The sequence below is a fragment of the Nyctibius grandis genome, chromosome 16 (genome assembly GCF_013368605.1).
Source record: "Nyctibius grandis isolate bNycGra1 chromosome 16, bNycGra1.pri, whole genome shotgun sequence".
NCBI classification, from domain to species: domain Eukaryota; kingdom Metazoa; phylum Chordata; class Aves; order Nyctibiiformes; family Nyctibiidae; genus Nyctibius; species Nyctibius grandis.
Window position 1 is genome coordinate 7,004,610 of NC_090673.1, and position 13,741 is coordinate 7,018,350.

General features: G+C 49.2%; 3 protein-coding genes across 6 annotated transcripts in view; 2 read left to right on the forward strand and 1 right to left on the reverse strand.

Moving 5' to 3' along the window:
- The first annotated feature begins 52 nt into the window (after positions 1-52).
- On the forward strand, positions 53-8,973 carry DPH7 (diphthamide biosynthesis 7). The gene is made up of 9 exons (XM_068413878.1): positions 53-252; positions 707-843; positions 1,286-1,373; positions 2,114-2,208; positions 3,873-4,039; positions 4,553-4,625; positions 5,428-5,493; positions 5,694-5,866; positions 6,916-8,973. Exons 1-9 carry the CDS (start codon positions 115-117, stop codon positions 7,536-7,538), a joined length of 1,560 nt encoding a protein of 519 aa, XP_068269979.1. The 5' UTR covers positions 53-114; the 3' UTR covers positions 7,539-8,973.
- Positions 8,974-9,901: 928 nt separating this feature from the next.
- Positions 9,902-11,497, reverse strand: MRPL41 (mitochondrial ribosomal protein L41). The gene has a single exon (XM_068414030.1). The coding sequence runs from the start codon at positions 11,384-11,386 to the stop codon at positions 10,979-10,981; it is 408 nt and encodes a 135-aa protein (XP_068270131.1). The 5' UTR covers positions 11,387-11,497; the 3' UTR covers positions 9,902-10,978.
- A 139-nt stretch (positions 11,498-11,636) lies between these two features.
- Positions 11,637-13,741, forward strand: part of PNPLA7 (patatin like phospholipase domain containing 7) — a 117,093-nt gene continuing 114,988 nt past the window's right edge. For 3 of the 4 annotated variants that reach the window (XM_068414084.1, XM_068414085.1, XM_068414087.1), the window contains exons 1-2: positions 11,638-11,771; positions 12,419-12,476. In XM_068414084.1, the coding sequence (XP_068270185.1) occupies positions 12,444-12,476 (33 nt within the window). In that variant the 5' untranslated portion in view covers positions 11,638-11,771; positions 12,419-12,443. Of the gene's footprint in view, positions 11,772-12,418; positions 12,477-13,741 lie in introns of all 4 variants that reach the window. The other variant, XM_068414086.1, reaches the window with a different exon arrangement.

Below are 13,741 nucleotides of genomic sequence, written 5' to 3' on the forward strand. Positions count from 1 at the left end.
CCCGCCCCTGACCGGGAAGCAGACGGGCGGCGGTTCCGCTGCGCGGCGGCGCGGCCTCCCCGGCGCCGTCCGGCCGCCGTCCCGCCGCCCCGCGCAGCATGAGCCCGCCCTGAGATGGCGGCGCCGTGCCGGACGCGGACGCTGCAGGTGGTGGACACGGAGTTCAGCGCCGACGCGGTGGAGTGGTGCCCGGTGGAGGGCTGGCACAGCATCCTGGCCTGCGGCACCTACCACCTCCGCCCGCCCGCCGCGGTGAGCCCGCCCGGCACCGCACCGGGGCTCGCTTCCAGCCCCGAGGCCGCGCTCGGCGGGTGTTTCCCGCCCGCCGCGGACCACCTCAGCCGGGCCCGGGGTCGCCCTTGGCCACCTCAGCCGGGCCTGGGGGTGGTTTCTCGCCCTTTGTGGGTCGCCGCAGCGGCCGCCTCAGCTGAGCTCCCGGCCCCGGTCCTGTCAGTCCCCGAGCTGTGGGGCTGCGCCTTGTCCCGGCTGGCTTGGCTTGAGGTGGCCACAGCATGTGGGGCTGAGTGGGCACGGCTGGCTCTGAGGGAGCTGTGGCGACTTTAATCCCTCCAGGGAGGGACTTGACAAGTGGGAGCCCTCTGCCCTGCTGCTGCCGGCTGCTCCTGGCAAGGCCTCGCGTGGGGAGAGGTCTGGGGAAGGTAGAAATGCTGCTAAGCCTCTATTTTCTTCCCAATTGTTGATGTAGACTGACTGCCGAGGAAGCAATGGGGCCTGCGACCGGACTGGGCGCCTCTACCTGTATCACTACAACGAGGAGCAGCCTTACATCCCGCTGACCGAAATCCAAAGGATTGACACTGCTGCCATCCTGGACATCAAGTGGTAATGCTGGCCTGTCAAGGCTTGGAGCTCCCAGCAGTGCGGTCTGCCCCTCTGGGGTCCTTTTTTGGCTGTTGGTATGGCAGCAACAGTAATAATCACTAACTAAACTGCCCCTGGCTTCTTGGAGGGAAGTATTCTTCCCTTTGCTTCAGTGAGCAAAGGCTGCGCTCATTTCTGTTACGCTCTTCTGCTAACTTATGAACAGCTGCTTAGTGACTGTGGACCTCTTTTGTTTATATATTAATATATAGTACATTTCGCCTATATATATTCGCCTCCATGCAGGTTTGTGGAAACTTGAGGAGCCTTAGCTTTTCTTCATGAGATTTTTTTGGTCGAGTACCTGCTCCTTGTGCATCCTGGAATAAGAGTTATGACTTTGCTTTCCTCCTTAAATACAAGACAGATGGACATTTAAGACTTGTTTAATTTGATCTTTTAGGTGCCATGTTCCTGTTGCAGAACATCCCATGGTTGGCATTGCAAACTCGACAGGCGCCGTGGAGTTTTGCCACCTGACTGGAAGCGAGGTAGGTGGCTGTAACGCCTGCTGCTGTTGAAGCTGTGTTTAACCCAGATTTAATAAATCTCTGGATTTATTAGCGGTGTTCAGAGACTTGTAGGAAAGCTGTATGGTTTCCATGGCTTCCTCAGTATGCTTAGCGTTTTAAACACTTCTTTTGTCTTCTGATAATGTTTCTCATAAATCCCACAAATTTGTTCATGGCACCAGAGACTGGCTGGGCTGTACCCACTTGCAGAGTGTTGGAGATTAGAAGCATGAGGGGACCAGAAGCAAACCCTGGAAAAATCTCACTTGAGAGTATGGACTAACTGGTAAACACAGCAGAAGGTGCAAAGGTGTTAAAAACAGGGAAGAATTTTGGAGAGGGGGTGTCTTTTGGTTGGGAAGAGAAGGGAGTAATTTAGAGAGCCATTCCCACAGCGAAGAAAGCGGAAGCCAGTCTGTAAGGGAATTCAGCAGTCAGGTCCTCCTGCACTTCATCACTCACTGAGAGAAAGCAAAGTTTACGGGGGATTTGGTAGGAGATGGGGAGCAGAAGGGTGGGGATCCATGTGTGCATATGTTTGCCCTTCAGCCAGTACAAAGCAATTGTATGTTGCTGTGAGATGTTTCATCTCTTCTGTAGTGCTGGACCCTAATATGCTCATCAGTCTCTGGAACTCCTGCTGTGGGAGTAAGCAGCACACATGTTGTTAAATACCTGGTGTCCTCCTAGTCTTAACCCATTCCTTTTCTTTCCAGTAGAAGAACAGCTGCATGTTGGAGCCATGCTTCAGGGTTGATCTCGGTGCTCAGCGTCTGGCCTTGTCTTTAGACTGGTCCACTGGACGAGAGCAATGGTGAGGATGGGAGATAAAGGCTGGTGTTGGAGGTGGTTGTGTGTGTGACAGTTTTCAACCATAAGTTGAGGACTTTAAAATGAACCTTTGATGGCTTTTTGTGAAGTGGTTTAAGACTTTCTTGGTCCCAGCTGTCTCCCTGCACCTTCTCTAGAAGTTACTGTTTCCAGAGCAAGGGTAACAAAGGAACACGAACACGTACTGTGGCTTCTGTAGCAGAGACTAAACCGGCAACAAATGTGAGGTTGTGCTCTGGTGAATGGCGGCAGGTGAGCCAGGGATGTGTCTTCTGTTGCCTTTGCTAAAAGGAAGGACCAAGATGGGATGCAGATGGATCCACTGGTTTCAACTCTGCTCTTAGAACAACTGAAATTTTAGTGTGCGTTTCTGCTTAAGAACTGCTAATAATAGCACGTGTAGGAAGTTTAAACGTGAGTTAGTGAGAAACAGGAGAGAATTGGTTTGGAGGTGGCTCCTTCCTCTCTCAGATGCTCATATATTTGATTTCAGAAATGGCATCACTGCATGAAATAACATGAATTAGCTGCACATTGAAAGAGGTAGGGTGTATGTTTTCTGTAAGTTAAGTGCAAAACAGAGAGTGGTGCCTTTGGTGTAAGACTGGAAACTGCGGGGATCAGGCAGCTGTGTACTTAATGCTGTGGGGCAAATATTTCATAGCTTTTGCTTATTAACACTGTTCCTGTGCGTGCTGTTTAATGAATAAGTAGAATTCCCAGTTATACTTTCTTCTTCCTTAACGTTCCTTATTCTCCTTGTCTCTGCCCTTCAAGATAAATGATTGTTGCCATGATGAACAGTCCCTTTAAAGCCTGTCGCTGTTGTCACTCGAGAGACAAATAACCCTTTCTAGAAGCTGAATGTGCAGCCTTCACATGTCTGTAGGAAGGGGGTGACCCCGTATCTCTTGTGTGGAAATTTGGGGGATTCAGTATGGTTTAGTAACTAGCATACAGTGTAGAACTGGAAAGAAGCCCTGAGCCACCAAATCAGTACCTATGGTTGCAGGTAACCAAACAGAAGGTACCTAGTTCGTCAGGGAATGTCAGAAAATCTGTGCACTGTGAGCTGCAAAACTTTGCCAGTGCTCCAAGAACATTGTGTCCAGAAACTGCAACTGTACTGTGCCACAGCAAGAGAGCAGGAAAGGTCAGGGTCAGCCAGTGCTTCAGATGTCTGTGATAGCAGGGAAATAAAACATTTCTTCATATTCCAGAAGAGGAGAGAGACTCTGAGAGATCTTGTCAGTCTGACTTGTAGGAAAAAAAATCCCTCTTCACATGGAATTTGTTTATTGATGTAATATCAAGCATGTGCGAAGTCAAGTTACGCATCTAGGAGAAAGATCCAAGGCTCGTTTTCTTTCCCTCACGTGAGCGTTTGCTCCCCCTGTGAGATCAGGGAATGGGGATCGTTGATGTAGATGATTTTAAGATGGGATGGGCTGAAGCTAAGAACAACTGTACAAATGCATGAGTTCCTTCCGCTCTACTACCTGTTTCTATCAATGTTTAGTTGAATCAAACATATATAGTGTTATGTTACATTATCTGTCTATACTTTGGCTGCTGTTTTTTACTCTAACAGCTTCTTAGGACACGTGTTTCAGTAATTTGTAATGTTTTCTCTGTATTTCACTGCAGTGGATGTCCTTTGAGAGTGATCAGCAGTGATTCAGAGGGGAAGCTGAATCTTTTCTCCATAGATGAATCTGCACCTTCTGTGCATGTCTTGAACCAGTGGGAAGCTCACAAATTTGAGGCCTGGATTGCTGCTTTTAATTACTGGGACACCGATATTGTGTATTCAGGTCTGTAAGAACTGGGAATGTCATTTGGGGGTGTCAGGGAGGGGGCATCTTGTTCAGGGATATGTGTTCCTTGTGATTTTTACGTCCCAGGGTTAGGTACACTGCTTGCATCACACCTCTTGAAAGAGCTGGGGCCTCTGCTAGGGGTAAAAGGCTTCTTGATTGTGGGGAGTGGTTGGAGTTAATTAGGAGAAGCTGTGCCTTTTAAACTGTACTTTGGTTGGCTCTTGGCAAAAAAGATGTTACATCTCTTGTGGTGTGCAAGAGAGAGCAGAGAGCTTCTAGAGTCCAGTCTTTTTTTCTTCTAAATTTTTTTTGTTTAGCAAAGTGAGGGTACTGTTAATGCACGTCTCTTCTGTGGTGACGAGTACTGTGAGCCTCAAGTGATGTTTGGTGTGTCCGTTAAATGCTGTGAGATCCCAGGGCTGAAAAGCATCAGCTTGGTGTTGCCTCAGTGTCCTGCCCTGGTCCTTTGGATGGTAGTCAGGGTACCAATATCTTTTCTTTGTGCAGGAGGAGATGACAGCCTGCTGAAGGGCTGGGACACCCGGTGCAGTCCTGAGACTCCTGTCTTCACCAGCAGGAGGTAAGCAAGCCATGGCTTCAGCTGGACCCTAAAGCTGTCGTGTATGAACACACGGTGCTGCTGTGTCCCTTCCCAAGCTGCTGAATTCAGAGACGTGCAGTGACAGTGGAGTCCTGTTTCTGACTCCCTTGAGAAATGGAGACATCAGGACAATTTCAGGTTGCAACTTTCGTCTCTGTGTCCATCAATATAATAAACCAAGAGCTCCCTTCCATGCATGAAGATGGCGGTAGCTTCTTTCTAAAAGAAGGGTCCTGATTGACACTTTTATTTGGGAATTTGTGTGTGTGTTAAATTTGGTTATCTTATTATGGAACGTTTTTTAGAAAATATTTTATTCTCACCTGTTCACTCACTTGAAGTAATCTCTTTTTTCTGGTGGCATAATGTATCTTTTAGAATATGATTAAAACAATATACACAACTCTCCAATGAAATTGTATATGTAACCTTAAAATACACTGGGGATTATTGCTATGGAAATATTGATGTTGGGAGTAAAGTGTCGTGGGAGTGGAGTTGTGCTGAAATTCTTATGGGCTCTGAACAGCAGTTTATGGTACAACTATTACTAGAAAATATTTGTGCTGAGAGACTATGTGAGCAGCAGTTTTGCCCTGGAAAGGCTGTTGGATTGTGTAGGTGGAACTCTGCCTGTGTATTTCACTGGGCTGAGATTTGAGTTCACCTTGCTCTCCTTTCCTGAGACACCTTGATGTAGTTGTGTTGACCCAAAATCCTTGAAATTCAAGGAAGAATCCCTTCTCAAATGATACATTGCTGTCTCTTCCTTCTTTTGCAGACACTCAATGGGCGTGTGCAGCATTCAGTGCAGTCCCCACCGGGAGAATCTGCTGGCTACTGGCAGGTAAATCCCTTCTAGCTGCCCTTCACCAGTGTGACCAGCCTCCCCTGTTCTTTTGAACACACTACTACTGCTCAAGGTGTGGTCTTCTCAGAAATTCAGTGTGGTGAAGAGCATGCAATCTTTTGTAATTTTCTTTTGTACTTGTTGCACTGAATCAGGTTTGCTGCTTGTCTGCGTATTTATTTGTGATATGTCTCCAGCTATGATGAGCACGTGCTGTTGTGGGACACCAGGAACATGAAGCAGCCGCTGGCGGACACCCATGTTGAAGGTGGAGTTTGGCGGTTGAAGTGGCACCCGACCTGTGATTTTGTGCTGTTAGCAGCCTGCATGCAGAGTGGATTCAAAATCCTTGACTGCCGCGGCAGCATGGGTGAGTGTGCAGTGGAACAGAGATGCTCTTGGCACTGCTCTGCTGCTCTCCTTTCCTACCCCCAGGTGAATGGGGGAACACCAGCTCTGAGCTTTCTGGAAAGATCTGGATGTTAATAGCCGTAGACTTTTATTCCACCTTGAGCTAACTCTTCCCAGACCTGTCCTCACTGTTGGCCCTATCGGTTGTGCAAAGGCACTGTCATTGTTCATCCATAAGTCTCCTGTAACTTCTTTTTACGGGAAGAAAGCCTGTTAGTTTTGGTGTGAAGGCACCACCTGTTGACATGACCATCCAGGTTTGTGTTCATCTTGATGGTTCAGAGAGGTTCTTCCGATGTCAGGTGGTGCTTTACTGTCAGCAGAAGTTACTGACCTGCTGGTGAATTGGTTATTGCCTCAGAAGGGAAGTGCTGTGCAGTCTGGTTAATCGAGAATAACGTGAATAAGCTCTCCATGTGAATCAGAAGGTATTTACACGATTAAAAGCTGTTTGCATTTACATTACAAATAGAATCTTGCATAAATGGTCGCCTTCCTGGGCTTCGTCAGGCCTTGGGCAGATCCACAGCTTGTGAAACGAGGATAACATTTCTCCTGTATAGGGAAGGGAGGAACTTGGTGTCCATTTAATATCAGAGTAAGCGTTTGACTCTGAAAGCTCATGGGAAGAACACATCTGCAATTTATTAATAACCAGAACCTGGTCTGGCAATCTCACCAGCTGTATTTGTGGCTCAGTGGGGATCGCTGTGTGATCTGGCTTGTCTTTCTTGAGCCTCTTCAGGTATTTTGAATAATGAAGCTCTTAAACCTCATGCACGTTAAACCCTCTTCTCCTGTCTGCTTACTGAACCAGGGAAAATCACGGGTGAAAAATTGTCAGGAGAGGCAGAACCTCATTTCTCCTCGAATGCTTAGCTCTCGTGCGTAAGGCAATAACCAGAGAACTCTTCCTGTAGGACACAGCCGATGCTAGAATGGCTTCTGAGCAGTCTGCAACAAACCATTTCACAACTTGATTTCTGGTCATTTCATTTTTTTTTAAAGCGGAAAACATGGAGGAATGTGTCATCCTGTCGTCCTATGTCTTGCACAATTCCTTGGCCTACGGAGCTGACTGGTCAAGGCTCTGTCCGAGGGATTCCTTGACTGCAACACAGGACTCTGCTGCTGCGTGCCAGTCTTCGGAGGAGCTTGTGGGAAGATCAGAGGAAGGAGATGAGAGACTGAATTTGCAGGTCCAAAACTTGAAGATAATTTACGAGTCTCCTACGGCTACTTTTGATGTAATACTGGATGAGGAGAGCGAAGGCCCTGCCTTGCCGCTCAGAGCAAAGGGGCGTCCTAAGCTGTCTGGGGATCCTGACCTGGCTAGGGGCCCTGATTTAAAGGGGAGTTTAGATTCGGCTGGGAGTCCTGCCCGAGGGCGGGATCCCGAGTCAGCCAGCTGTTCTGCCTCGGGAGCCTGGAGACCCAACAGAACAGGCCTGGACAGAAGCCGTGATTCAGCCAGGTCTCTAGACAACCCGAAAGAAGTGAGCATTGTAGCAACTTGTTCTTTCTATGACAATATCCTCCATGTCTGGAAGTGGGAAATGAGCCTGGTGACTGCTTCAGAGACGCCAAGTACCACATCTCTGTCTGAAAGAACAGGTGAAAGTCTGCATTGACCAGTCCCGAGGCAGAGGGGTAGGGAAACTCCTGTGCTGGGAGCGGCAGCTGAGCTTATGCCCCATCTAATTTCTGTTGGGCATTTCCAGTTTTATTGTTGAGCTTGTGAGTCTTTTAAGGCTGATACTGATGGAATTACTGGTGGTTTATTTTCAGCCTTTGCTTTGGGGTGCATGGTCAGGCACAGACACGTTTGTTTAGTTTTCTCTTAATGTACTAGTTACAAGTAGGAGAGCCTTCCTCTCAAAGGCTCCTTGTTTGTACCTTCTATTTGAATCCCTTCAAGGCTGGTTTGCTTTGTATGATTGATTTATTAATCCCGTTCTCCTCCTTCCATCACAAACCAAACTTGTCTGCGCTGCTCCGTGTAGGCAAGCACACAAGATGTGGTCAGAGGGTTCCCCGAAGGTCTCAGAAAAGCCCGTGAGTAGAGGCTTAGCTGTGTGTGTGGCTTGCTGTGTGATCTGTAAGCTAGCGTGTACCTGGAGAAGAGATTCTCAAAGACAGTCCAGATACTGGCAGTGCAACGTGCTCATGGTGATCTTTAGTAGAGAGAAATTCTTTTTTAGAAGGAAATCCAGACTGACCGGTATGACAGGCGGCAGTTCAGTGATGGGAAGCGTTGTTCTGAGCAGGGCCTTTCTTGTGAGGGTGCTGGTGTATCTGCACAGCCCGATTTTTACATCAGACCCATCACCTGGGTGCAGTCTTACTTTACCACTCTCCAAACTAAGCACAACCTGGTTTAGCATAACCTGTGTAGCGAGGTTTTACTGCCGGACTTAACCACCCCCCTCCATAGCCTCTTGGTATCAAACTCATGTTTTCTGCTCTCCGCAGTGAGACATACATTTAGGTCCAAAGTCAAGATCTTTCACATTTGTAAAGGTCAACAGCTTTAAGGTCAAAACCTCCAAAAAGTACAAGCAGTGTTTCCTGATGTCTTTTAAGTTCAAAATAAGTAAGTACAGAAACCAAAATCTTACCAACCTTGCCCTAACTACCTCCAGGAATGGCTGCAGAATTTCTCATGGTTGCTCCATTAGCTTTCTTTTTTCACTGTGAAATATCAGCAAAACACCGTTTCTGGAACACTTTATTATCTTCGTAAAAACAAAAAACCAGCTTAAGCTAGGTAAGTAACTTGTAGCTTGCATGGTTTCTCTTTGAGGGTCCTAAAGAATTAGTTGTCTGGAGGGAAAGAAACACCAGCAACAGGTATCTATCTGTAACAGTGCTGCCTCTAACACGAGGCACAGCAGATCAGAATTTAACTGCTTTGAAACTCCTCTTTCAAGGGTGAATGTATTTTAGAAAACATTCTTGAGCACTGTTACATGAAGATTCATGTTAGTATTGTGAACAAGAACTTTTGTTTAAAAAAAAAAACCACCCTATTTTTGGATGTTTCTAAAATAAAATCCATATAAGTGATTTATCTTTCTTGGTTGTTTTGATTTTAAGAAGTCCTTCACAGTTAGTCCTTGTGAGGACCTTCCGTCTTGTCCTATGATGGCTCAGTCTCTTCCAGGGCGTTTGGTGGTGTTGGATGTTCTTGGGGAGTCAGAGCAGACAATCCAGTTTCCTTATGCCTCTGTGAGAACACTGAGGGTGTGTCCCTGTAGCAACACGGCTTTTGACTATGACTCGGTCTTAAGAAGGTTGTAATGCTGTTTTATTGCCGTGTGAGATTAAGAGGAAACAGGTTAGTGAAGCTGGTGTGGTGTCATGGAACGCGACCAGCTTGGGGCACTGGATTTATGCATTATGCCAGTCCTTGCTTTGCCCTGAGAAATGAGTTGTCTCATGTTACAATCTGCCTTCCCGTGGGGATGGTAAGGCGGGCGACTTGTTCAAGACCAAGCTGGTATTAGCATCAAAGGTCTGCTCGCCAGCCTTGCATTCACCTGTCCTCTGCTTCCCCTCCAGCCAATGGCAAACGCTTGTCCTTTGGCAAGCGTGAGGTGGAGCCTCAGAGAGCAACACCCTGCCAGGAAGGGGCGAAGCACCACCTCTGCCGACAGCAGCAGCACCCACAGCCGAAGGCAGAACCCAACCACGTTTGTATAACCATTACTTTGATGAGCTGAAAAATAAGTGAAAAATGCGTATCGGGCTCAATTAACCAGAAAAACTGCACCTTCCCTCAGCCCCACGATGGATGTGGTTCTTGCACCCCCTGTGCCAGTGTGCAACAACTCCTTCATTTGCGGTCACTTAGGGCTGCAGCACCAAGAGGTGGAAAGTGGCGCATCCCCTCCCCACCCGCACAGCCCTACCCAGCCCTGAAAACACCCTTTAAGGACTCATCTGTCAGTCTTCATGACAGACTGGATGCTCACCAAGAACACAGTAAACATGCTTCCTTTCTCCAAAAGTGAACATTTTAATGGCGATTTAATTCTTTAATGCTTAAGCTTTGCAGTAATTTTTATTTGGAAAACCTCATGGAAACCCCAGACACAGCACTGTCACACAGAAGAATCATTTTCTCATACTCGTGCACTTGGGTGTCAGAGAAACATGTTATTTCCAAAGACATTTAGAATTTCTACTTTAAACAGTTGCACACTACTGTCTTGTGTCACTTGTATCCATGTAGTATCTGATGAACAGCAGGACACTGCTCTTGGAAGCATATAGGTCCAAAAATAACAATTCTTGAGATACATTTCAAATTTAAACAGTTATCTTACAACTTCCATCAGCTGCACTGCCCAGGAATAGACATTAAATGTTCCTATTAACTGCGTCTTGATTTACTCTAAAAGAAAGTGTAGGCTTAAGGCTTGGGAAAGTCTGGAAAAATTGTGGCATTCAATATAAGCTGCAGTTCTGTCCTCAGAGAGTTTAGAGTGCGGACTTGGTTTTGCCTGTTGGCGGTCTCGCTCCTGGTTTAGTGGAACACTCTGCTGGGGATCAAACCATTGCGGTGTTCCCTCTTTGGCTGCAGCTGCCCCTCAGAGTGAGCGGCAGTGCTCTGCCTGGGGTACACCGTTCGGCTGGCAGCCGCCTGCTCTCCACAGCCAGGAACTTCCCGACTCCCAGGGAGGTAAGACTCGTCCTCCTTTGTTCCCAGAAGTCAGGAATTCCTTCCCAGGAGGAAGGAATGATGTTTCAGCAGCCCAGAGAGAAACTGCCTCCTGCTAATGATCAGCGCCTGGTCAATCAGCTCTTGTCTGACAGCAGGACACCCGCAAGCTGACACAACTCCACTCTGTGCCAGACACGAGTAACGCTTTCCCTACTGATGGGACATTAACCACCAATTTTCCCACAGCAATTTAAATCAGACATTGCAGAAACACAAAGTGGAAGGATTTGTTTATAATAGCCAGTGGCAGAAACCGTCCCGTATTCGCTGGTGCGGGTCACGTCTCGCAGAACGACGATGCTCTTCCCGTGGCGCAGCAGCCCAGGGAGCCCCGCCGCTTGCTCCCTACCGCGCGTAGTTCTTGGGGAAGAGCTGGAAGAGCTTGCCCTCCTGCGTCGGCTCGAAGCCGTACTTCTCCAGGTTGTTGGGGTCAAAAGTGCCTGCCTTCACGTCCTTCTCGATGCGGGGAGCCACCACCTCGGTGAAGAGCAGCTTGGCCGTCATGGGCGGCTCGGAGCCCTCGGGGGCGCGGTACGAGACGTAGGGCTTGAGCTTGAAGCCCTCCAGGTCGGGGACGACGAACTGGGGCACCATCTCTTTGATGAGGATGAACTTCTTGCTGGAGGTGAGCACGCCCAGCTTCTTGGCCCCGCGGCCCTTGTTGTAGCTGCGGGGGCCGCGCTTGCTGGTGAACGGGGACATGCGGTCGGCGCCCCGCACCAGCCCCCGGGCCAGCTCGGTCAGCAGCCCCATGCCGGGCGCTCCTGAAGGCTCAGCGCGGCCGGTCCCACGCCCCGCTCACGCACCGGCAGCGGCCCCGCGGAGCCCCCCCTCGGCGCACTCCGACCTCCGCACACACCAACACCGCCCGCTCCCATTGGCCGAAACGCGCCAGCCAATCCGCAGCGCCTATCGTAACCTGCGACGAGCGCGGGCTGTTCGGCGCGAGGGAGTGGGGACTTGCCCCGCCAATCAGCATCGAGGAGCCCGGGGCGTGGGCGGGGCCTGCCGCTCCCCCATGGCGGGCGGCGGCGGGTGGGCGGGGTCTTCCCTCACGTGACCTTCGCCCCCGACCCCCGCGGGTGACCTTTGACCCTGGCCAGGGCGGTACCGAGCGCGGCGGCGGCGGCGGCGGCAGGTGAGGGGCCGGGCCCGGCCCGGCCCGGCCGCGCCCGCTGCGGTGCCCGGGGCTCGGGGGGGAGCGGGGGGGACCGGGCCTCGCAGGCTTGTGCAGCAGCTCGGGAGGCGCCGGTGCCCCGGTTATTTAACGTCCGTGTTCCGGGATTTATTTTAAGGAGAGGAGGGAAGCGGAGCCGGGCGGGGGCCGCGGGCTCGGCGGGGGGAGCCGGGGGTCTGTCCGCACCCGCTGGCGGGGCTGCGGCTTGTGTCTGTGGGGCTGTTCCCTGGAAGGTGGGTGTCCCGGGGGGCTCCCGGGGGTGCTGTCAGCCTTTCGGGTCCCGGTTCTGCGGGGAGGTTTCGCTCCGAGAGAGGCAGCCGCGCGCTGGGGCGATGGGGCGAAGCCCTGTCCTGCGTGTGCCGGCGGCCCTCGGCTGCTGTCCTGGCTGGGAGCTCCGCGCTCCCTTCAGGGGTGCTGGGTGTCGTTGCTCGACACGGAGAAAAACGGACAAGGAAGTAAAAAAAAACCAAGTTGTTTCCCTTGAGTTGTCTTGTTCTGCCAAACTGGAAGAGCCGCGCCGGTGCGCTTTGTGTGGGGGAGCTGAGAACACTTCGGGTTAGAGACTGTGGTCAGCTCTTAACTCTGTCTTGTCTTTTTTCTTTTTTCAGTTTTGCTCCAGCTGTACCTCCAGCCATGGATGAAGAAGGGAACAGCACCAGCCTCCAGGTACAACATGCTTTGCTGTTGTTTTTGGGGGTATTTATTTCCCTGTTAGTATTTCCAGAAGCTGAAAGCTGCTGCGCCTAACTTGATGACGTGATGTCCTTAGATACAGTGCTTTTATTTTGAAAAAACTTTTCCTGATGAGAGTTTTATCCTTCCAAAAATTTCAAGATTGGTCCCGTTTTTTTTGTGTGTATGTTTTTGTTATTATTTAAAAAAAATATTTATTTTTTTAATGCAAACTACTCACACTCTGCTTCATATTCCAAGCTGTTACCAGAATGATACAATTTAAGTACCTTTTGCTTCAACAGTGCGTTTTTACCCTAAAGATGGAAGAATTGCAGAATTCTCTGGCAGCCAGCTCTTCTTGCATTTGTTCTTAATCATAAATAAGAAACTCATAGTCCAACAAGGCACGTGGTGCTTTTCATAGTAATGAGAGACAAGGCCCATGATAGGAAATAGTTATTTTCAGAACTAAAAAATGCACACAGCCTACTTGTATGTGGTTAAAAAAGGTTTTGTGAGAATCCAGTATCTGTAGTCAAAACAGAGGCACGTGGACCCGTGTACTTATGAGCTCCAAGGACATTCCATGCTCTGGGCAATCCCAATTTTAAGGCCTTGCTTTTGGCACTGGTAAGCGTTTCCCTCCCCTCCCGAAATGGGGTCTGTCTCGCTGTTTGCCTTTGATTGCTGTGTGAAGTTGTTAAACTCCCGGCAGAGCTGCTTGTTCTGTGCTTGGTACTCTGGAGCTTTATTTATGCAGCTGGATATTTTTGTTAATTACTGTTAATTCTCATTTTCTTCATGAAATTTCAACATCATTGGAAAAAGCAGACAGATGCTATTGATGCTAATACATGCGCTTAGCATATCATTGCTCCATTTTGTAATGGCGTGAGGGTCTTTTCAGGGTTGTTCTATATGTGTTTTGTCTCTGAGAATTGTTTGAGACTGTGTAAGGCACGTGTGAAGTCCTTGAATTTCAGTTGCCCTCCTAAGAGAGGTCCTGCAGGCTTGGGCTGATGGCAGGGCCCTATAGACCTGACTTAACCATGACCTCGTACTTCTCTCAGGTGCTGTCATGGAACAATAACTGCTTACGCATCTCCAGCATCTGTGTGGTTGCAACCTGTCTGCTTGCTCTGCTTTTCCGAAAGGATTGTCAGTACTTGAAAAGATACCCTGCCAAGTGTGTGTGGGAATGTTGTATTTTCACTGGTGGTTGTGAGAAACCTTGCAAGAACCTCCCGGTTTTTCTT